This window comes from Tauraco erythrolophus, chromosome 9, assembly GCF_009769465.1.
Source record: "Tauraco erythrolophus isolate bTauEry1 chromosome 9, bTauEry1.pri, whole genome shotgun sequence".
Taxonomy (NCBI): Eukaryota; Metazoa; Chordata; class Aves; order Musophagiformes; family Musophagidae; genus Tauraco; species Tauraco erythrolophus.
In genome coordinates this window covers 29,219,227-29,243,170 of record NC_141473.1, presented here as the reverse complement: position 1 = coordinate 29,243,170, position 23,944 = coordinate 29,219,227, and the positions used below count along the sequence as shown (strand labels likewise).

General features: G+C 41.5%; 1 protein-coding gene across 2 annotated transcripts in view; it reads right to left on the bottom strand.

The window, feature by feature from the left end:
- Positions 1 to 23,944, bottom strand: part of TSPAN14 (tetraspanin 14) — a 44,087-nt gene that overhangs the window by 16,773 nt on the left and 3,370 nt on the right. For both annotated transcript variants that reach the window (XM_086616602.1, XM_086616603.1), the window contains exon 2: positions 7,127 to 7,224. In XM_086616602.1, the coding sequence (XP_086472728.1) occupies positions 7,127 to 7,207 (81 nt within the window). In that variant the 5' untranslated portion in view covers positions 7,208 to 7,224. The remainder of the gene's footprint in view (positions 1 to 7,126; positions 7,225 to 23,944) is intronic.

Below are 23,944 nucleotides of genomic sequence, written 5' to 3'. Positions count from 1 at the left end.
ACCATGTGCTACAAAGAAGGGCAATGAAGCTGGTGAAAGGTCTAGAGCATAAGTATTCTGAGGAGCGGCTGAGGGAACTGGGGTTGTTTAACCTGGAGAAATGGAGGCTGAGGGGAGACCTTATCGCTCTCTACAACTACCCGACAGGAAGCTGTAGTGAGGTGGGTGTTGGCTTCTTCTCCCAAGTAACAAGTGATAAGACAAGAGGAAACGGCCTCAAGTTGCACCAGGGGAGGTTTAGATTGCATGTTAGGAAAAATTTCTTCACCAAAAGAATTGTCAAGCATTGGCATAGGCTGCCCCAGGATGTGGCTGAGTCACCATCCCTGGAGGTATTGAAAAGAGGCGTAGATGTGAGGCTTAAGGACATGGTTTAGTGGGGACTTGGTAGTGTTAGGCTTACAGTTGGACTGGATCTTAAAGGTCTTTTCCAACCTAAATGATTCTATGATTCTATAGAAAGTACTAAGGTTGCTCCCCACCCCCTCAAGCCTTCCAAACATTGACAAGTAAATCCAACAACTGAAAAAACACCTTGAAAAAGAGGTCCTTTCCTCTAGGAAATGCAGCATCTCTCAAACTAAACAGGCACTACAGGTAATTTCCCACACCATAGGCAAAGAACAAAGATGGGACCCTCTTAACAGTCACACATGAAGATATATGTATAGATATTAAGTACTGCTAGGTTCACTGCCTGCGGACCCTAAACTGCGCTCAGGGCAAATGAAGTAGTTCTGAGTTTAGTCCGCTGGGGGGAGTGGGGAAAAAGAAAGCCAAAAAGCGCTGCAAGTGTCATTCATGCTATTCTGTAAAAATTACTCAAATGATGTCAGACACTTCTGTCTAGGCACAAAGTATTATATGCCATATTTTAGGGGTTATGCACACAGATTAACAAACCAAATCTACTACTAATACATGGGAAGAGTTACAACTGGGCAAAGCAGTGTTAATTAAGCTAAGCTTCCAGATGTGGCTTAATAAGCAACAGCACGATGACTACTCATCTCAGACTTGGAATAAGCTAAGTACATTTAAAGTGGTGATTTGGATCAAAGCACAACTTCAAAAATAGTATTAAAAACTACATGGATATAAGCAGAATATTGACCCAGATTACCCTCAAATCTTAACCCAGTGATTTTCAGACGAAGAAGCAAAATAGAAAAAAGAAATCAATAATCAAACCTGTATGTCATTAAATTACACAGTGCATGAAATTGATGCATCCTTCACCCTTCCTCATTTCAAATGCTCCAGGAATGCTACGAGACAGGTGAAGACAGCTGGTATAATTTGCAATAATCAGAGAAAATTACACAATAGACACATCTGGATCTTTGGGAACTTCTAAAGAAATGAGGGGAAAAAAAAAAGAATTGGGAAGACATCTTTCACACTCTGTAGACAAACTAATGTTTCTGTAACACTAATACTGTGCTATTGAATATACAAATAGGGTGCCCTTTTCAGACTGGCTGCCTTTCATTATAATTACCATCTCAATTCAATTGTAATAGATTCTTGATTATGTAGATTTTTCACTAGCATGCTTCATTCTCACCTCTGAACACAAACATTGCTCATGTTTTTATAACATGTTCAGTTTCACAAAACTACAATATTTTTGCAAAGTTATTTCCATGAGCACCTATGCAAACTATCTACAAGCAAAATAGAGCAATGTAGATACATGAAACTTAATTCAGCTAAGACACAAGCGATTCATAATTCTCACTAGAAGCAACCAAACCACATAGATTAGGTTTCTTTAGCAAAAAAGAGCAAAGTATGATGTACTTGCAGAAGAGACAAAGCCATTAGCCACTACATTTACAGTCACAATTACCAAGAGAAGCAATTTACAAGGAAGTAAAATGGTAGTTATTTAACCAAACGAGATAAAAACCACCATGGTGATAAAAATCACGTCAGAAGTTAGCATGATTGAGCATAACCAATATAGAGTTCTACAGAGAACGAGCACCAGGAAAATACCCTCGTTACCACTCTTGCACAGAAGCATTCAAGCGGCTGCTATGAGGCAGACCAGGAAACTGATTCAGCCTGAATTGGAAGAAAAGTTTTAAACCCTCATCAGCTTACTGAACTGGCTGGCCACATGAATGGGAGAACAAGCAGCTGAGAAGCAGCAGCACTAAACTAACCAAAAGTGTTCCTACGGTGAGAGTGAGCAAGCTAGCTGTTCCGAAAGAGAGGAATTTTGAGATTTGTCTTTCACCGGAATCTGGATGATGGGTAAGCAAGAACTGGACTACCCAACTCACTTCTATGCTGTAGAGTCATTTAAGGCATATACTGCATGAAAAGTCAGATGGAAACATACAAAAAGCAGCTCAACTGTACACTTTTGAACTGGAAACTAAAACTAATAACCAGCATTTGGTTATTTCCTGCTTTAGAACTAAAAAATCCACAGTATTAACATATTGCATCGAGCTGTAAGTTCTGCTCAAGAGATGCACAATACTTACGCCAACTCACAGACACCATGCACAAGACCACTTAGCTTAAGCATTATCCCTTCCCAACCACACTTTGAATTCCTTTGGCTATGCTATTAGAATCACCCTATCAACTGAGAAAACAGGTCTAATTTGTTTCTCAAAACTAGGTAGCAGCTGAACATAGCTCTTGCAAGACAACCCTTGTACACAAACCGATTTTGTGTTAGCCTGCCTCAAGGTCTGATTAGAAGCAATGGGAATGCATTGCTATCACACTCATTTTTTTGTAAGCACAAAATGTTACTCTTACAGAGAACACTTTTTCCACCCCCTGAACAATCCTATTTTACACTGTAGCTCCACCCACGCTGGAGTTATCAGCAGCCTGCAGCCCTTCCTTCCTACCCTTGTCTCTTCTCAGACTTTTCCTCTCAGGGTCAGAAAACCACCAGGTGGTGGATGCTTTCCTTTTCCTGGCACAGCTTTGCTGTTTAAATGTTCCTGAAAAACAACATACACTACAAAAGCCAAGAAAATTTTAGGCTAGCCTGGGTCTTCGTTTACTTTTCAAAAATGAGATCAGTATTCTTTTCCAGAGTTTAAGAGAATTGTCACCCTTCATCATGTTCAGGGAAAAAATGCCACATCTCATATAGCATGAGTGAAAAGTTTTATTTTTTTTCTCCAAAAACCCTTAAGAGCCACACACAAAGCTACAGAGCTTAGAAGATAAATCAAGATGACAGGAGCTAAAAGCTATTTTACCGTCTCCTCTCAATTCATCTGAGAGACAGTAAGCTCACATGCAACCTAAAAGATTTTGACAGAGCACACATGCAATCCTTCACTTCATTGAAATAGCCACGTCCTGGCTGAGGTGCAATTCTTGGACCATCCCAAAAAATCCTTCAGCTGGAGACAAAGAAGCACCAGAGAGAGATGATTGAGGCACCTCCTTTTATTCCCTGGGCTTTCCCAAGTGCAGGCTGGAAGGCACAGAGCAGCACTGCACCCCAAGACAGGGCACTCTCCCTGGGGTCAGTTGTCCACCCTCTGCCTCCTGCCTCCACTGGGGCTTTCACAGAAGTACTCAATCAATTGCAAAATGACTCAGAACAGAAACGTGCCAGAACCAACGCGCTCTTCACCTTGCATTACTGCAGTCTTTTACTTTTAATTTCACTTTGACAAATGAAGCTATTTGGAAAAAAAAAAAAAGCTTTAAAACCCAAAAGGAGGTCCAGCCTTGCTGTAATAGTGTAATTTCCCTTCAACTTCTGAGCACTCCCTGCAGGGCTATTTTACTGGTTGCAATACTGCCTCATCACTACTCACTAACACAAGTCCACTTGAAGAAGTTAAAAAGCAAGATGAAAATAAAGTAATCCTACAATAAACTCACGTCTAGGAAGATAGAGCCTTCCTATGACCTCCATTCCTTTTCTTACAAGAGAAAGCCAAAGAGCCAAAGAACAAACAAGCAATTTTGCAAGCCAGTTGTACACAACTAATTCAAGGTCAGCAGAACTGAACATAGTGGCCATCCTCACTGACACACACACTCACAAAACAAGCTCCCACAAGCACCTGTCCTGCAAGCCAAGAAACACAAATCAAGACTAACATTCTCTCCTTAAATGCTGCTTTTTTGAGTCATGGTTACATTTCCCTTCCAATTTTGTAGTCCTTCAGTTCTTTTAAAGCACATAGAAAGTTTACTTTGTTCTACACACAATGGATTTGTCCAACTAAAGAGATTGTTAGGCTAGTCATCCCATCCAACTGGACGCCATAGGCTCCCAAATCACTGTGTCAGCTAAACAATTCATGCATTGCCTATAGGAGTGCCTACACTCCCACTCAGCATTTACATAGCTTGTTTTACAACTAAAGGTGCCAAACTCTTATCAAGAGAGCTGTAGTTACACATAATTTACTAGGGCAGCCTGATAAATTCTCAGCAGAAGCCTCAGACCATTCGTTGAGCAAGCTACCAAGACTCCTAGTACCTGTTCAGAAAAAAAAAATTCATCCAGCCAATAGATCAGCTGAAACACACAAGCTGTATTTAAAATTCTCCTCAATTTTTCTATATCTCTTCTTTAAAAATGATTCTTTTAAGGAAGAGAAAAATCCTTGGATCTTCATCATTAATTTCAACAGAATACTGGAAAAAAATAAAAAATGTCAAAAAAGTGAAATGTAATAACTGCAGGGAATAAAAAAAAATAGAAAGAGAAAACTAATTTATGTGAAAAAGCAAAGGTAAATTGATAGATATTTGCTGAGAAGACAGTATTAACAAAAAAATTCAGTTTCTAAAAGGTTGTTTAACTATCAAAACTTTAACCACTTCATGAGACACTTGACTAGAAAGCAAGTAGAGGTCTAGAACAAGCCTAATATATTCATGAACAAAAGAGTCTGTCAATTTCTCATATATCCCATACACTATCTGCTGAAGAGCATCCACCTAGTTACAGAGTGATTCCTCTGAAAATCAGAACAGCTTGATGAACATTACTTCTCATTGCACCACACCATTACAGGTACATGGGAGTTGTACTATGTAGAAGAAAAATAAGTATAGAGCTGGTGGCCTTTGAGCACATACTTTTTGATGCATGAGGCCGTGATGTGCTATGGGGGGAAAAAAGTCATCACTAAAGAACATTTGCACTATGGCAATATTGTGGCTAATTAACCCTTACTGGAAAAAAGTTTCTACACAAGTCACACATCTTTTCTACTCTGTTATCTACACAAGGATAAACTCCCCAGTAGCTTAATGCTGCAGTATCATGTTAAAACAGTGCACTAGTAAACAAGAGGTGGTGACAGTAGCAAAAAGTTCTGTGGTTTTCAACAGCAATACCCAGACATCACAGTCTCAGTATTAGTTGACTTTCTAACATTTTTATTAGGCTGAAGGCAGCAGAAAATTGATGAGTAAGAAGCCCACAAGACTCCCATCTCTTCTCTTTAAGCAGTGATTTCCTACCCTATAGGTCTTCCTTTCAACAGAAAATTGGGCCAGATGACCTCCAGAAGTTCTAACCTAGACTTTTCTATGATTTTAATTCAGAGTTTTGTCCACCTTACATACAGCTTTCAAAACCAGCTTATTTTCTATCTTTAACACTGCCAAATCAGCCAAAATGTGCAGAAACACCAACCTAGTTTAGCAGAAGTTTATGTGGGTTAATCAAGCAAAATACCAAGTCATTATTGACAAGTATGAACAAGATTCTGCAGCCTGCAATTTATATTCAGACATTAAACCCCTTTATCTACTGAAGTCAAATACAGATTTGGGTAATTCTGCATATTTTAAATTTTAGGTAGTAAAAAGCTAGCATTGCTTAAGGAATCACAATAAACAAATAGAACCAATACAGTCTCATCTAGCATGTCTACTGATCACAAACAAGTCAGGACCAGAAGAATAATTTTTTTACTCTTAACCTAAACAAGCTGCTTCAATCACATACCATACTTTCATTCTTACTATCTGATCCTTTTGGCTTTGAAAAAAATCAAATCATCTTGAGAAGCAGCTATCCATACTAAGAAACATTTCAAAACTGAATCAGAACACTAATCCAAGCTGCTAGCACCAGGCAAGTCCCTGTATCTACACTTCTCCAGGACTACTCACGCCTTTCCATGACTGCAGTTTCCATGACTTCTGGTGTGAACTCCTAACCTTCGACCTGCAAGTTCTGAAAAGAATTACTGTTAATCTGAACTGCATCCTTACCTTCACCTCCCCTCACAGATATATTAACTATTTCTAACGCAATACTATGCACTAACCTTTGAATCATCTTATTTTCCAAGGTAGTTCAGTGCTTCAGTGATCTTGACCATCACACACATCTAAAACCACACACCTGGTTTTGCATCCTTCTCACATTCACAGTTCTAAACAAACATCATAGGCAGGCTAGTCCCTAGCTAAGTGTTTCAAGACAGTATCAGACAATTTCACTGCCCACAGAGCATGACATTTAAGATCTTGACTATGTTATAATGCCAGCTGTTGACACGTCTGGAGCAGTTCCTTTCTTCTCTTCTGCATAGTGATTTACAGCTACACCACCACAACACAGAGATCAAACACAACGTGAGAGGAACTATTAGAAGAAGTCTCTTCTAGTAGTTGCACAAGGAAGCAACTTAACATACTGCTTAAGTGCACTAAAGTAAGCTAGCTTTAACCTTTGCCCAAACAACCAGCATTTAATGGCCTCCATCATTCAAAAGACAGAGGCTTTGTCACCAAGAGTACAGAGTATACTATTTTCCTTTGACAAATCCTTTAAACAGATCTTTCTTTTCTCCACTAAAAAAAAAAAAAACCAAGAAAAACAGTTTTTTCTGCTTCACTCCTTTATCTTCACTCAGAAGGTAAGATAGGAGGAAGGCAGACAAAAGTGATAGGTTGTAAGCAACCACTATCCATATAATTTTAAATCACAATTACTTTCTCATATGCAATAGGCTTCTTCAATTCCAAAACATCTGGGAAACATCACACATCAGCATCCTGCTTCCAGGTAAATATTTCAGTCTGTTCTCTTGAAGAAATACATATGAAGGTAATGAAACTGAGGTATGCCTAAACTATTTCAGTCTCTACATTTTGTACTCACCCAGAAGACAATGTTGTAGCTGAAAAGCAGGTATTTGTACCAACAGCTGACTTCTGCATTAGAATATCGGTAATAGTGCATCTTCTGTAGCACAGCGTCTGCACGGAAGAGAAAGGATGAGAAGAATTAGGCGGTGGAAGATTTTATGAATAAAGGATTCTTTTCCAGATGTCTTTTGCTCTGTTGAGAAAAGGACTATAGCAACCTGTAGCATATGCCATTCAGAGGTACATTCAAAGTCAGCTCAAACTTCTGCTGACCCTAAACTCCCTCTGAGTATTTATTGCTTAATAAGTCTATCTTCTTTAAGCACCCTTATGTTGTAACAGGGAGGGACACTCAAAAAGGAAACTAGTTACACAGTTAGCCTAGAAAGATCTGCATCAGCAAGCTGACATTCATCCACTTTCTCACTCCTTCAAAACCATTTTCCTTAGACAGCTGCTTGAACTTATGCAAAAGTCTAAACACACCCTGTGGATTGCATATCCAACAACTCGGCAAGATGTGAGAAGTGGCTACCAGGAAAACCTCAGTGTCTACAGATTGCTAAATACAATAGGCAGTTGTACTTTGTCTTTTCCAGCTTTTACAGCTGTGAGAGGTGTGACCAAGTGAATGATCTGCTCAGCCTGCTGGCAGAGCTACAAGAGGAAGTAGAAAGGTTGAGGAACATTACAGAGTCTGAGACAGAGAGACTGGTGCAACTATGCTGCCCTCCCCAAGACAAACAGTCACCAGGACAAAAAAAAAAAAAAAAAAAAATAATCAAGGAGACCCTGTATCCTCCCATCATCTACTGAAGGCAGTAGCTTAAAGGAAAGGAGTGAATGGAGGTGAGTCCATGCTCAGGGAAGCAGATGAACCCTGTCCTTGCCCACCTCACTTTCCCAAGTGCCTCTGTACAATAGGTATGAGGTTGTAAATGTGGAAGGCCAGTCAACGGATCATGTGGATGACGGTCCATCTACACAGATGTGTTACCAAGGTCAGAAAGGTCTACCGCCTATATCAATCGCCTCCATGAGGAAGACAAGACAGATTACAGTTATAGGTGACCCCCTTCTGAGGGGAACAGAGGGTCCAATATGCCAGACAGACCCTCCTCCTAGGGTAGTCTGCTGCCTCCCCGGGGACTGGGTTAAGCACATCACTAGGAAACTTCCCAGCCTGGTACAGCCCTCGAACTATTACCCATTACTGCTCTTCCACATGGGTGGCGATGAAGCTGCAATGTGTAGGAGCACAAAGGCGATCAAAAAAGACTTCATGGCCTTGGGACTGTTGGTAAGGGAAACTGGAACACACGTTGTTTTTTGCTCTCTCCTTCCAGCTGCGGACAGCGACATTGGAAGAAACAGATATATCCAATCTATTAATACATGTCTCTGTGGCTGATGTCATCAACACAATTTTGGGTTTTTCAACAACAGGATGGCCTACGTGAAACCACGTTTGCTGGCACCAGATGGGATTCACCTTTATCAAAGGGGGAAGAAGGTCTTTGCTTATGAGCTAGTGAGGCTCATTGACAGAGCTTTAAATTAGTCTTGAAGTGGAAGCAGGATAATGTTAGGCTTGCCCATGACAAACTGTGGGATGACATGTCGACATTAGAGGGACGAGGTGCTAGTAAGGGCCCTCAGCCTGTTGCTCTGAAAGGTGCTGGCTACACTGGAGTACAGTTGAAGTCTTACAGAGGTGAGTCGGGGCTCCTGAGGTAAATAGCAGCCAACAGGGAAACACCAGCCAAATACCTCAAAAGAATTAATGGATGTTCTTCTAAGAAGGTGACACAGCCATCAGTGCAGCTGAAGTGCCTCTACACCAATGCACGCAGGATGGGCAACAAACAGGAGGAGCTGGAAGCCACCAGCTAGAAGCTAGAAAGCTACAACCTAGTTGCCATTACTGAAACTTGGTGGGATGAAACCCATGACTGGAGTGCAGCTATCGACGGCTACAGGCTGTTCAGAAGGGAGAGGCAAGGAAGGAGGGGTGGAGGCATTGCCCTCTACATCAAGAAATGGATAGAGTGTGAAGAACTGTCTCTGAAGAATAGCCATGAGCAGGTTGAAAGCTTAAGGGTAAGAATTAAAGATCGAGGCAATAAAGGGAACCTTGTGGTTGGTGTCTACTACAGGCCACCCGATCAAGGGGAGCCTATTGACAAAGCTTTCTTACTTCAGCTACAGGAGCCATCATGCTCACAGGCTCACATCCTGCTGGGGGACTTCAACCACTCCAACACCTGCTGGAAAAGTAGCATGGTGAGCTGTAGGCAATCCAGGAGACTCTTGGAGTGCATTGAGGATAACTGCTTAAGCCCAGTAATAGACAGCCCCACCAGAGGGGATATGATACTGGACCTGATGGTCACCAACACAAGTGAATGATGTCAAGATTGGAGGCAGCCTGGGCTGTAGTGATCACACATTGATTGAGTTCACAGTCCTGAGGGATACGGGTCAGGCAAAGGGTAAAGTCAAGATGCTGAATTTTAGGGATGCAAACTTCCAGCTGTTCAAGGAATTAGTCAATAGGACCCCCTGGGAAACTGCCCTCAGAGACAAGGGAGCAGAATAGAGCTGGCAGATCTTTAAGGACACTTTCCATAAGAGCACAAGAGCTCTTGATTCCCAGATGCAAGAAATCAGGAAAGGAAGGCAAGAGACCAGCATGGCAGAGTCAAGACCTGCTGGTCAAACTAAGGGGCAAGAAGGAAATGCATAGACAGTGGAAGCAGGGTCAGGTATCCTGGGAAGAGTATAGAGACACTGCCTGGCTGTGTAGGGATGACGTCATGAAGGCCAAGGCACAGCTGGAGCTGAACTTGGCAAGAGATGCAAATAATAAGAAGGGCTTCTACAGGTATGCCATTCAGGAGAGGACAGTCAAAGAAAGTGCACCTGCCCTGAGGAACAAGACTGGCAAACTAGTAACAACGGACATGGAGAAGGCTGAGGTATGCAATAACTTTTTTGCCTCAGTCTTCAATAGCAACCTCTCTTTCCACACTCCTCAAGCAGATGGACCATAAGGCAGGGACTGAGGGCACAAAGTCCCTCCTACTCTAAGAGAAGATCAGGTTTGTGACCACCTGAGAAACCTGAATATACGAAAGTCTATGGGACCTGAAGAGATGCATCACAGGGTCCTGAGGGAATCAGTTGATGTAGTTGCCAAGCCACTCTCCATGGTATTTGAAAAGTCAGGGCAGTCAGGTGAAGTCCATGGTGACTGGAAAAGGGGAAACATAGCATTTATTTTTAAAAAGGATAGAAATGAGGACCCTGGGAACTACCGACCTGCCAGCCTCACCTCTGAGCCTGGGAAGATCATGGAACACATCTTCCTAGAAGCTATGCTATGGCACATGGTGGACAGGGAGGATGGCTTCACCAAGGGTAAATCCTGCCTGACAAACCTAGCAGCCTTCTACAACAGAGTGACTACCTCAGTTGGCAAGGGAAGAGTTGCAAATGTAGTCTATCTGGACTTCTGTAAGGCCTTTGACACTGTCCCCTGCAACATCCTTCTCTCTAAATTGAAGAGATGTGGATCTGATGGGTGGACTATTGAGTGGATGAGGAATTGGTTGAATGGTCACATCGAGACAGTAATGGTCAATGGCTCAATGTCCAGATGGAAACCAGTGACAAGTGACGTCCCTTAGGGATCCGTACCAGGATCAGTGCTATTTAATATCTTCATCAATGACATAGTGAGATCGAGTACACCTTCAGCAAGTTTACAGACAACACCAAGCTGAGTGGTGCAGCTGACACCCCTGAAGGATGGGATGCCATTCAGAGGGACCTGGACAAGCTTGAGAAGTGGGCCCGTATGAACCTCATGAGGTTCAACAAGGCCAAGTGCAAGGTCCTGCACATGAGTCAGGGCAATCCTCGTATCAATACAGGCTGGGGAATGAAGGGATTCATAGCAGCCCTGTAGAGAAGGACTTGAGGATAGCGATGAATGAAAAGCTGGATATGTGCTGGCAATGTGTCCTCACAGCCCAGAAAGCCAACCGTATCCTGGGCTGCATCAAAAGAAGTGTGACCAGCAGGTCAAGGGAGGTGATTCTGCCCCTCTACTCTGCTCTGGTGAGACTCCACCTGCAGTACTGCATCCAGTTAAGGAGTCCTCAGCACAGGAAAGAAATGATTCTGCTACAGCAGGTTCAGAGGAGGACCAAAAAAATGATCAGAGGGATGGAACACCTCTCCTATGAGAAAAGGCTAAGAGAGTTGGGATTGTTCAGCCTGGAGAAGAAAAGGCTCTGGGGAGACCTTATTGCAGCCTTTCAGTATTTAAAAGGGCACATAAGAAAGATGGGGACAAACTTTTTAGTAGGGCTTGTTGCAATAGGACAAGGGCTAATGGTTTTAAACTAAAAGAGAATAGGTTTAGACTAGATACAAGGAAGAAATTTTTTACAATGAGGATGGTGAAACACTGGAACACATAGCCCAGAGAGGTGGCAGATGCCCCATCCCTGTAAACATTCAAGGTCAAGTTGGACAGGGCTCTGCACAAGCTGATCTAGTCGAAGATGTCCCTAATTATTGCAGGGAAGCTGGACTAGATGAACTTTAAAGGTCCTTTCCAACCCAAACTATTCTATGATTAACATTTATTTACCAAATCAGTAGCCCATAAGAGGTTTTATTCTCAAGAACAAAAGCATCACCATTAAACACCTGATCTGCTCTGTTCTGCAGTTTTCTTGCTTCCTTACACACACTATAGATAAGGTTCAACTGCAACTGTTGCTCAAACATTTCAGAGAACTACAGCTTTTCAGAGTATCGTAACTAAACCACCTCTGCAGAAATGCCATGCATAGGAAAAAAAAAAAAAACAGAGAACAAGCTGTTAAATCGAGAGCTGGAGCAGGGAAGACAAAGCACTCTCACAGCCCTCGCATTCTAGACATCTGACTGCTTGAGTACTGCCTACAACAGACAAGCAGCAGTTCCACATTTGAACTCTCCACTCACTCGAGGTAAGTATTTTCCTCCCATAAGATGTCAGTGAAAGGCTTGCAACAGGGAAGCAAGCAAAGAGAATTTTCAAACACCTCCTAAGAAAAAGACTTCAAGGACTATGCTGACCTGGACATTCACAGACAGCATGCAAAAACCAAGCTTACCCAGCAAAGTCTGAAACCAAGTATCACGGAACAGAGAACTGAAGATCTCCACATCCACAGCTATGAGGGGAAACTAACTTTTTTTAGAAGGCAGCCTGAACTTGGATGTAAAAAAACAATCCCACTGAAAGAAGGAACACAACCAAATACCTGTCAGCTTTGAGATTCCCATTCAATACAATAAACAGCTCGCTTTGGCTTTTAAGTGAAATACCAATTATTTTCCCTATGGAGTACTACCATCACTGTCTTATTGGAGGAGCTTATTTTTTAAAATCTCAACACAAATATTTCAAACTTTGTCTTTTAACTTTTTTTCCCCTGAGGCTAAAACCACACACAGAGAAACAGATCAACGACACATAACAGACATCTCCAGTCCAAGAGACTACGGACAGAGATCTCAAATAGACTTTGATTTTCCTTCTAGAAGTCTACTCATGTCAGGCTTGGCTTCCATCTGGAAGCAGACTGAAAGTTCCTCCTTGGTCCAGACATATCCCCTGTCCCCTTTCAACCCTAGCTAGGAAGTTTCTTTGCTGCCCAATCAAATAGAAATAGTTTTCAGAAACGCAGAGACCATGTAGAAAATCTAAGGAGAGTACATTTTGGTAGAATACTCCATAACTTTAAGTAGTTATGGAAAACACAGTTGGAAAATCATGTGACTTAGCATACCAAAGTAACATTGCTAGACTTGTGGACAGAGAATGATTTCTGCTTTTTTGAAGCTAAGATGGCCTGCATATGCATAAGAGGAATTTTCAGATCCTACTGAAAGTCAGTAGATATTACATAAGTCATACTCAACCACTTGACATGACGTAGATTAATTTGTATATAAATAAAGCCAGACATCATCTAAGTAGTCTTCACACATATGCTACCTATGCAGGTTGCTTAAGATAGATTACCCACAGGCCATTCTAGATCAGTGCATCTGGACCAAGACAGAGCAGCAATAGAAAAATCATTAAAAGAAGGAATTACTCCTCCTGATTCCAAGCGAGATGGAGTCAAACTGAGTTAAGTCAGAACTAAAACATATTTTCTCAATAGCCCCAGTAAAGGGATTGAACACACAGAATGAACTACTTAGCTGGCTTCAGAGAAATGGTAGTCTGGACAATGATTAAAGGATATATTGAACATTATTACAGAAACAATATCTGCAAAATTTGTCAGGCTAGAGAGTGTGAACACTCACTATTAATGCCCGAGTTTGGTATTTCCACAGTTCAGATGCTGACTTCCATGCAGTTTTAACCAAATACTGAAAACAAGTTTTTTTGCCTTCTAAAACCTAACCTTTTAACTAGGTTCTAATGTCCACAGTTCACTTATAGCAAAAACACTTAACCTTTGTTAAAACAAAGAAAATTGTACTTTATGGCAGTACAGACAGTGACTGGAAAGGACTTCCTTAGATGTGACGCAGTCATACACAGAAGCTGAGTTTTGCAACGCACATTCCTAAGATGCAGTTTTGTTTCCTTATGCCCTGTTTCAGCTTTAGTTACTGATCTTTTCAACCCATCCAGTTTCACAGACGACATTTAGGAATCTTACCATTATGAGACATAGTGAAGAAAATTTAAGTTTCACTCTCCTGACACGCTTTTCTAAGCCTGCAGCTGAGAGAACACAAGTGAAGGAACGAACGCTTGGTTTTCCCAATTTCAAGTCTCTAGCTCCAAGTGGCAATTTATATTTCAATGATCAATAGTCATACACTTGTCCAAGTCAGTAAGTCTGATGGGTCTGGGGAAGGGAGGGAAAAGAGGGGACACTAGTAGACAATAGCAGAACCCCTCTAATCTGAGTAGAGTCCAAGACAACATTTGCATCAGTGTAAGCCTGTATTACAGCAATACATTGGAATACATTGGCTGCCGGTGCAACCGTTCTCTGGATGCAGGCACACCAAGGTCTCCCATCGCCGTTCTGCCTCCCTCCCCCTGGAAAGCAGGATCCTGGCAAAAGACAGGAGTGGCAACTGTAAAATACACATACTGCTAATAAGAAACATTGCTTTTGCTACTGCTACCACTACAAAAGAGGAGGCAGCAGGTGGCACTTAGCTAGCACATCATTAAATTCCGCAAAATGAGGTTCTACTAGACAGAGACTTAAAATATGATCTGAGGCAGAAACGCAAGCATACCATTTCAGGACCTAAAATACAAACATAGTCTGAAGTCTTACTTTTTGTTAGTTTGCCCTCCCTGGCATAGGGACTCATATCCAACTATTCAAGTCCCAACTTCAGTGAAACTACTCACAGCAATAAGAGCATCCAAAGCACCCTTACTGGTAAACACCATTCCCCACCTACCTCATCATTTTGACCACCAGCTTGCAAGACATTTCTCCCCACTGCTCTGTACAACTGGCAAGATGTCCTAGCCAATACCAATCACAGCATTTTCACAGAATAAAAAAGCAAAATGCCTTTTTTTTATATATATACACTTTTTTTTTTTAAACTCTGAAGTGACAGGAGGCCTTGTACTACCAGTACTACTTCCTCATTGAAAGAAGCTGTTCTATAACAGGACATGGCTCCCCAGACAGACGTTACCTTCCAAAACATCTGCCTATACTAAGAGAAGATTTGACTCTCTTTGCTTATCCTCATCAGGAGTCTTTTGATGCTTCTTGACAAGACCACCAAACACCATATGAAGCAGTATAATCACTACTGGTGTGGGAGTGACTTTCTGACATAATAAACCTAAAGCCTAGGTGTGTGTGACTTTTCCTCCTAACCCTACAAATAAACAGACCAAACAATCCACTCAAGGCTACACAACCACCTTCCCTGTGTTTATACTACAAGCAGTTGTGTTTCCTAACAAAGAAGGCATCTGTTACCAGTCTAGAAATCTGCTACATCAGTATTTCATTTAATTTACATCAGAGGCTACGTAACTATAGTTAGGCAATACTACAAAACACTCAGAAGATTAAAGCAGCATGTGGGCAGCATAGACTAGTAACTCTCCTCACTGTGTTTCAGACAAAGCAAGTCACATTATGTCAGCTGACAGTTATCACCCACTCATGACAACAGAAACTTCTAAAAATTAAATACAAAGCATTGTTGCTTTGGTAGAATATGTAATTTTGCCTTGGTGTTTACAACTTTAGTGAAGGGGAAAAAACACAGTTGTTCATCAAGAGGCTACTGCCATTTCCAAAGCATTTCCACACCCACAGATTCCAGGCTACTGCCATTTCCAAAGCATTTCTACACCCACAGATTCCACTCTCACCTTCAAAATTCTACAGCAGTAATATTCACAGTCTATAGATTTTAACTCTCATAAAACAGAAGCTGTGATATATTAAACTGTCTAATCTGGATATGCAGGGAAATCCTCATAGATAAGATGTTAAATCTAGAACGAGAACAACTGGAACACTAATGAAGGTCTCTAGATCTAGGTACACAAATTCCTTTGAACCTCAGGAGGCATTAACTTTACAAGGAAGACCTAAGTCACACTTAAGTTCCAAGTTCAGCCAGTACTGACACCATATGTAGTCCTGATCTCCTTCCCTGCCCCCTCCTAAAATCTACAACCATTAATCATCCTACTCAGTGGAGCAAACAATCATACAGCAAATCATTTAGTAAATCTTCAGATCAATCCTGTGATCTTGTATCACGCACCAAGAAGAAAACAGTTTTAAGCTTTCCAATTTACCCCCCCCAGAGCTCATACAAACGCCAGTGAGGGCGCAGTCAGGAGGTGGCAGAAAAAGGATGGGAAGCCAGAAGCAGCACCAGCTTCTGAAAGCGCACATGGAAATAAATGCGGCACACCTGCAATGCCAGCCTACACCAGCACCACAGGCCATACTAAACTCAAAGATAACACTGAAATGGATGAAGCTAAGGGAACAGGGGTAGAACTGAGGCAAGGAAAAAACAAAAAAATTTATTTGGTAAGCTGTTGGCTGCTCCCCCCATCATTCATCAACACAAAGCATCAAGTCTATATGAAGTTGGTGAAGCAAATCAACAATGTCAAAAGAAGGTGGCACTGAGGAGCAAGAAGAATTTTTAAAATACAGCAAGAGATGTGTGCTTTGGCCCATGATTTGGTTTAGGACTACTTAATTCCATTACTCCATCAACACCAAACCTGTATCAAAAAGCATCAGTTCATTCATTCAAGACATGACGCCATTAAAAATAATTGTCATACTCTTCAGACATGCTCAATTAATAGGGTTTTTTGTGATGTTGAAAGACAGACTTATCCCTGACCAGGGATAGTTCAGAGATTTTCTTGGGACCTTCTGAAAATGGAGAAACTAAGAGGCACCTACACGCTGCACTTCCCACATCCCTGAAGGAAGCTGACCACTGAGGGTATCTTAATGTCCAGTACAATATCTGGATGCTGGGCATCAAATCTTCATCTGTAAGGACTGAGCTGGTGCAACACAAAGACAACAAAAGCTGACAGGATTTGGAGCTGTTACAGACTAGTCTGTTCTTGGAAACAGAGATAGTAGCCCTGTGGATGATTCAGGAACTCCCTGTAAGCATGTGTCATCTCTATTTTTGCGATTTTGTCTCCAAGGTACTCTGACTGGGGCCTCACTAAGAAAATACAAGCTTCTCTTAAGGACAAGTAGAGTGCTGCAGTCCAGAAGAGCAGACACATAGCTGCTCACTCTTAGAAGAAACCTGAGGATTATTCCACAAAAGGGTATCTTTTAACCTGAAAGACTCCTTACGCTAGATAGATATTGCTAACAGGTTATCCCTGTTTTTCTAGAAAAATTATGGCAGAAAACAGATCTCTGAACTCAATGGAAAACATGGCCAAAGCCAGACAGATTTCTTAAGACATCATCTTCTGGGGCTCTTGTTTTTGTAATGTGCTGAAGACTCAAAGTCCTCGAAGTATTTGAAGAATATTTCAAGCACAAGCTGCTCTGATACATACTCTGCAGAACAATTCCTCAGAGCAGATCCAATCCCCTATACATGGGAAGAGTTTCAGGTTTCAGTGACCAGGCTTTATTCACTACGGCACAAATTGCAACTTAGGAAAACTTGTAAGGAACATATACCAGTGTTCCCAAACCCAAAACAAGGAAGCAGCAATTCAGAAGAGCTCCACTCAAGCTCTACAGACAACTCACACTGAAGTTATGCATATGCTTTTGGCCAAGCCACTACTTTTACGTGGATGAGTTGCATCCGAAATATCATGTAAAAGTACTCTGAACTTAGACTAACATTCACAATGTAGACATCTTAAATTCTGAAAAATAATCTACATGGCATCAAGAATCATTATCTTTTAACCTCTTCTGAACTGCTCACTTGACTAACATCACCAACACTGGCGTAAGAGCTCTACACTGCACAACCGGAATTCAAGGAGCTATTCAAGCTATCATTCAAGGGTTATTTTCAGCTCCATTTGATTTCTTAAACTAACAGAAATACACTAAAGGAAGACTTGAAAAAGCTGAGCAGAATTAGGGATCTCTCCTACAGCAATTAAAAGGCAGTGACAGAGGACAATAGCAGTTGTAACAATTTCACTTTTCGCCATTCTTTACACGAAGCTACCAAAAGATATAGGTGGCTGGTGTTGCTTTCACATGTCAAACTCTTTATTCCTACTTAGCTATAAAAGCTACTAGTAATGCTAAAAAAAATCCACTACACAAAAATGGCTCCAAAAACTCAGTATTTTCATTTATACAAACTGGTCTGAATGAAAACCACTGACAATGTAGATCACAAGTATTGACCATGTAAATTCAAACTGTAAATATTTTTAGTTGACACTGAGGAGAGCTACTCAGCCACCCACTGAATTTTACTAGGTTTATGCTACTTCTGCTCCACTGATCTCACGTTCACTGAAGTAATAAGTGAACAGATAGAGACTTTCTGTTCCAAAATACAGCAGTGCTTGAGAAAGGCACGAGCTAAAAGGCATGGATCTCTTACCTAGTTCAAGGGAAATCTGCTCAAAGTATCTGACTCCAAATACACTCCATATTCTGACTTCAAGTCAGAGATAGTGCAGGAAGCAGAAAGAAAAGGAAATGTCACAAGTAAACTGAGTCTAAAATCCAGTAATTCCCCAAAGGGGAGCAGAAGAGTGAAAAACAGTAGAAGAAAGGCTTTTTTTTTTTTTTTTTTTTAAAGCTGTCGGGCTGTTTATTAAGAATTGCAGGCAACAGCCAGAGTAAAGAATGTAGGGTCTTCACTGACCTTATCTTCAAAAGCACTATGGGATAACCCATGCTCATACAAGTTAAAACTCAGACAGATTACACTAGGATAAGTGAAATCAACACTAGATACTGTCCCTACAGTTCAATGGATGGCTCATTAACATCTTGGGAAAGTTTGGAAAAATCTTTCATGTCTACAAAAATTTTCTTCAGAGCTATTGACCAGTTTCACCTGAAGCGGAGCTTGTCTGTGTTGTAACTTATTTAGTATACATAACAAACCACAAGCTATGTTTTCCTTTTACTTCACAGAAAGTTCAGGTATTGCGAAACATCGAAGTGTGTCAGGCATTCTGACCAGGAGTTTAGGCATTCTGACCAGGAGTTTATTCACTCCAGTGAGCAAAGCCTGTTAGAACAAGTAGCCAGGATAATCTTAGCTGATCAAAACTCCTCAGCTGCTTTCTACTACCTCTCAGGAGAGCAGACACATACCCACTCCCTAGAACATCAACAGTACCAAGGCAAAACACAAGGTCTCAAATTAAAGCAAGCATGTAATTTTACTTTTTTTTCCTTCCGACCGAAGGTTTTGGAACCCTTACAAAGCAAATATTTTACTTGAGGAGCCAGAACTTCTAGTTTTAGGAATAATTTTATTTATTTCTGTTTAGTGATCCAACAGTAACAGAACCTATTCCATACACATCTGCTCCCTCCCAAACCTCCACATAGACTAAAATGTTTCAAGAACAAAATGGGTCCTCCATTGGCTATACCACTTTATATCACAAAAATAAGTCACAACTTAGAGGAGAAATGACAGGAAGTCACCAACTTCAGTCACCAAATACAGACTGGGCGGAGAATGGATCGTGAGCAGCCCTGAGGAGAAGGACTTGGGAGTACTGGTGGACGAGAAGCTCAATATGAGCCGGCAATGTGCTCTTGCGGCCCAGAAGGCCAACCGCGTCCTGGGCTGCATCAAGAGGAGCGTGGCCAGCAGGTCAAGGGAGGTGATTCTCCCCCTCTACTCTGCCCTCGTGAGACCTCACTTGGAGTATTGCGTCCAGTTCTGGAGTCCCCAACATAAGAAGGACATGGACCAGTTGGAGAGGGTCCAGAGGAGGGCCACGAAGATGATAAGAGGGCTGGAGCACCTTTCCTATGAGGACAGGCTGAAAGAGTTGGGGCTGTTCAGCCTGGAGAAGAGGAGGCTCCGGGGTGACCTTATAGCGGTCTTCCAGTACCTCAAGGGGGCCTACAAGAAAGATGGGCAGAGGCTGTTCAAGAGGGCCAGTTGTGATAGGACAAGGGGTAATGGTTTTAAAATAGAGGGAGGTAGATTCAGGTTGGATATTAGGAAAAAATTTTTTACCATGAGAGTTGTAGAACACTGGAACAGGTTGCCCAGAGAGGTGGTGGATGCTCCATCCCTGGAGACGTTCAAGGCCCGGTTGGATGAGGCCCTGAGCAACCTGATCTAGTTGGAGATATCCCTGTTCCTTGCAGGGGGGTTGGACTAGATGACCTTTGAAGGTCCCTTCCAGCCCTAACGATTCTATGATTCTATGAACTTTCTTCGCTTAAAAATCCGCTCTTTGTTCAGAAAACATTCCTAACTTTTAGCTATATTGTGGCTTTCCTCCATTTCCAAGAACGCCACTTGTTCAAGTTTCCAGTTAAATTTCAGCCAAAAAGGGTAGCCTTTCATTTTTATTTTTTTTCACAAGAGAAAAACAGGAGACTGATTATAGTAATATACACTACAAAAAAAAAACGACAAGCATATAATTTGTTTTGGGGTTTGTAGTTTTGTGTTTTTTTTTTTCCCTTCTTAAAAACATTCCTTGCTTTGGGAATAACATGCAGTCTGTACACATCCACACCATATTTTAGCCTTTTCACTGAATGTTCCTATATATGTATTTATATAGTATGTGTTTATGTTATCTATAATAAGATATATTTTTCAACAATTTAAACCAGATCAAGATATCTAAGTTAACAAAGAATTCCAACATTGACATCTGTTCTCCAGCAATGAGCGTGCTAAGAAATGAATGCACGTATCTATACTAGTTACATTCATCACTTATTCTCATTAAACAATGCTGTCTCCATGTCATGAAAACATGATGTAGAGTTGAATTTGTAAAAAAAAAAAAAAACAACCAATTTTTTCTCCCTTCCCACCCCAAGTAACAAGACCCTTGCTTTCAAACACCAGAGGAAGACTCATTCCAAACGAGGTACCCTCCCAGCACCACGGGATGCTACAGATTAGGGGGATAGGGTGTTAAAGCATGTGAAGTTTGGGGACGTTGCTTTCAAAGCTAGCTTTGTTTTGCTGCCCTCTGCCTCATGCACCAATTGCATTCACAACACACCCAAGAGAATTTTATATTACATGTCAATGAGGAAGATCAAAAGCTCACAGGCCACAAGAGAAAATAGCTCTTTGTGGCCACATAGACAGCTCAACCACCATGTCATTTTTTCTCCCTACCAACTGACTTTCTGGTAAAGAAACGCACTTGTGCAACTTTCAAAAACCAACTAGCAGGTAAACCTCTAACACAATACTGGAAAACATTAGAGATGTGACAAAATGGCATTCACCAAACACGTCACAATCCTAACCACTGCCAGCTCTTCAGCAGACTAGAGGTCTCAGCCCAAAGACAGAGATAAGTGAATGTTCCAGGAGACATGAGGTGGGTTCGCAGAGCACCCTGCACACTCCACCACAGCACAAGGAACAAGAATGAAAAAAGACCAAAGCTGCTCCAGACCGCCAAGCCTATGCTTGAATAGCTCCAGCCCTTCCCCCAAGAACCAGTGCTCAGGCAGGTCGTGAGAAACCCTCGACAGTCTCACTGGAAGACTCTGCATCCGCCTCAGGGGAAGGAGGAAAAACAGGCTTTCCACCTCTCCGGAGTATGCCAAGAACAACACAGTGTCACTAAGAGATCAGGGCAGCAAAGGCTGTGAAGCAACACTGTCAGAGCTCCTTCCAACGCAGACATCAGTACCTGCAATAGCTAACAGCAAATGCACCAGCAGAACTAGAAGGTACAGAGGTTAGACACAAACACTTCCTAATCTGTGCCTTTAATAAAAGGAAAAAAACAAATACCTCCAGAGAAAAAAAAAAAAACACAAACATGAGAACACAGGAAACTACCACCTCAACAGGCTGACAGCATGACTGGTTATACAAGCAGCACAGCTCAGAGTGGAACAACACCTTCCTTTCTCACTTTTCCCAGCTGGACAAGGTCTTTCAGTTTAACTCTCTTCTGCTTTGCAGAAGCAGATCACTGCTATGACCACTTCATCAAAATATCCTTTGCAACTTCAGCACGCTGTACACTTTGCAAAGAAAGCCACCTTGTTATCTTCTGAGAGTCATCTCACATATTGCCCATCCCTTAGTTTCAAGACCGACAACTTTTTAGATAAACCTTTCTCCTCCAAAGGCTCGCCACGCAGACAAACTGAAGTAACTGAATACTCAGGGCAGGGTAACAAGCTTTGCTGTTTTGTACCTTTTATTATATGTAGCTACACCACTGCATTCGTATTCCACACTGCATTAAGTACTTCCCTGAGCACCAGTTAATTGCTGAGGAGAAAGAAACGTGCATTAAGAGAATCAGCTCCATATCCCGGCGTTAGAAGCCTGTTGACGCATAGAGACCAAAGTGCAACATCTCCGTTGCCTTCCATCAGATGCAAGTTACTTAAGGCTATTCCCTTTGTTTTCTATTCCAGGAGTTTCCAGATGTCAGAAGCAAAGACTTGTCAAAGCAAGACTAGACAACTCTCGTCAAGCAGAACAAATAACACTCTTTTTGAAATATTAAAATTCACAGCATTCAGCAGCCTCTCAATACTGTACTTCATACCGTCTTCCGTAGCTGCAGCAGCAGCAACTGGAAGCTGCCTTTTTACCTTTAAGTCCATCAATTATTCAGAGAACACACCTTTCCAGAGAGACTCAAGTATCAGTTATTTAGTCTTTGAGCAGGAAACAAAAACCTTTAAAATAGGAAAAAAGTCTTCTGTAAAGCGTTGTTGAGCCATATGAATAAATTTGGTTTTGTACACTAGAAACCTGACTGAAACAGAATGAAAAAAGCCAAAAGTTCATACATACATACATACAAGCTCAGCAAGTTCCTGAGCCTACTAGTGCCAAAGGAAGAGCCCCAACTACATCAGAGAGCTTCGGCAGGAAGACCTTTATCAATCTGTTATAAATGCTTGCTCTCTAGACTAGGAGCGTAAAATAGAGTAACTCCTTTGTAATACCAGGACAACATTCAACAACACTTACTGCAAAGGTCAAGAGGAAGTAAAGCCCTATGTTTACTACATCCTTGCCTTTCACATTCAGGTTCAGATGAAGGATGAAGACAGCCCTAAGATTTTCAACTTTTGCAGGCTTCTAAAGCCAAGGACACAGAACAGCTCTCACAAGAAACACATGTAAGCAGGCACTCTGGATAAGAACAGAAATTCATTCACTTACACGTATCATGTATGAGCTTTACTACAAGGAAAGGGAGAAAACACTTGCTTTGCTCCTGAAAAGGAAGAGAGACAGGAAACACTGAAGCAAAAACAAGTGCTGGCCCCCCTTCCAAGCAGGGACTGAGGTACAATTTGAACCAGAAAGGAAAATAAATTTACTTTTAAATCCTACTAAGAGCCCTGGGTTTGGATACAGTTCCTCTTGTGTTCAGTATATTTTATTTTCATTTGCTAAAAGTTTTCTGCATAAGTGACAGCAGAATTCAAGTGTGAATAATCAAGCAGAATGAAACTTCTCCCCTCTCTAAGGGCTTCCAAGATTTATGTCACATTGGTAAAGAAGGTCAGAAAAAGCCTGGCCATTCAAGTCAGCAGTTTCAAATGCAAACATCACAATCCCTCATCCTGTCAATATTCGAGGATCGCCATTTTCTGCAGGTTAAATCCTTTGCTGTAACCCTTACCTGTGACATGCCCAAAATAGAAGAATTTACTCAACAATGATTTTTCAGCTCACTGACCATAGTGAAAACAGGTTTTGTTCAGTCATCCAGAATAAAGAACAGCTGTTTTACAACACAAAAAATTCAAATATAAAGACATTCAACTATATTTAAGTAATTAAATTGTGACTGTTTTCAAAATGAAGTCATCTGAACCTAGACACTTCAGTGTCCCTGCCTCTCCTTTTTTTTTTGATTGCCAGATTAAAATCAGATCTCAGCCTTTTAAGGGGGGAACCAAGCTATTAAGCTTTAAAACCCACACACATCTAACCTTGACGAGCTTTATTCTGATGACCTCTGACATTGTTCTTAACCTTTCCTTTATCAGGCACTTTTGGTTGAGCATGAGCCAAGGGGTCAAGGAGAAGAATCTCATTGCTGCCTGAGCTGCACCAGGGC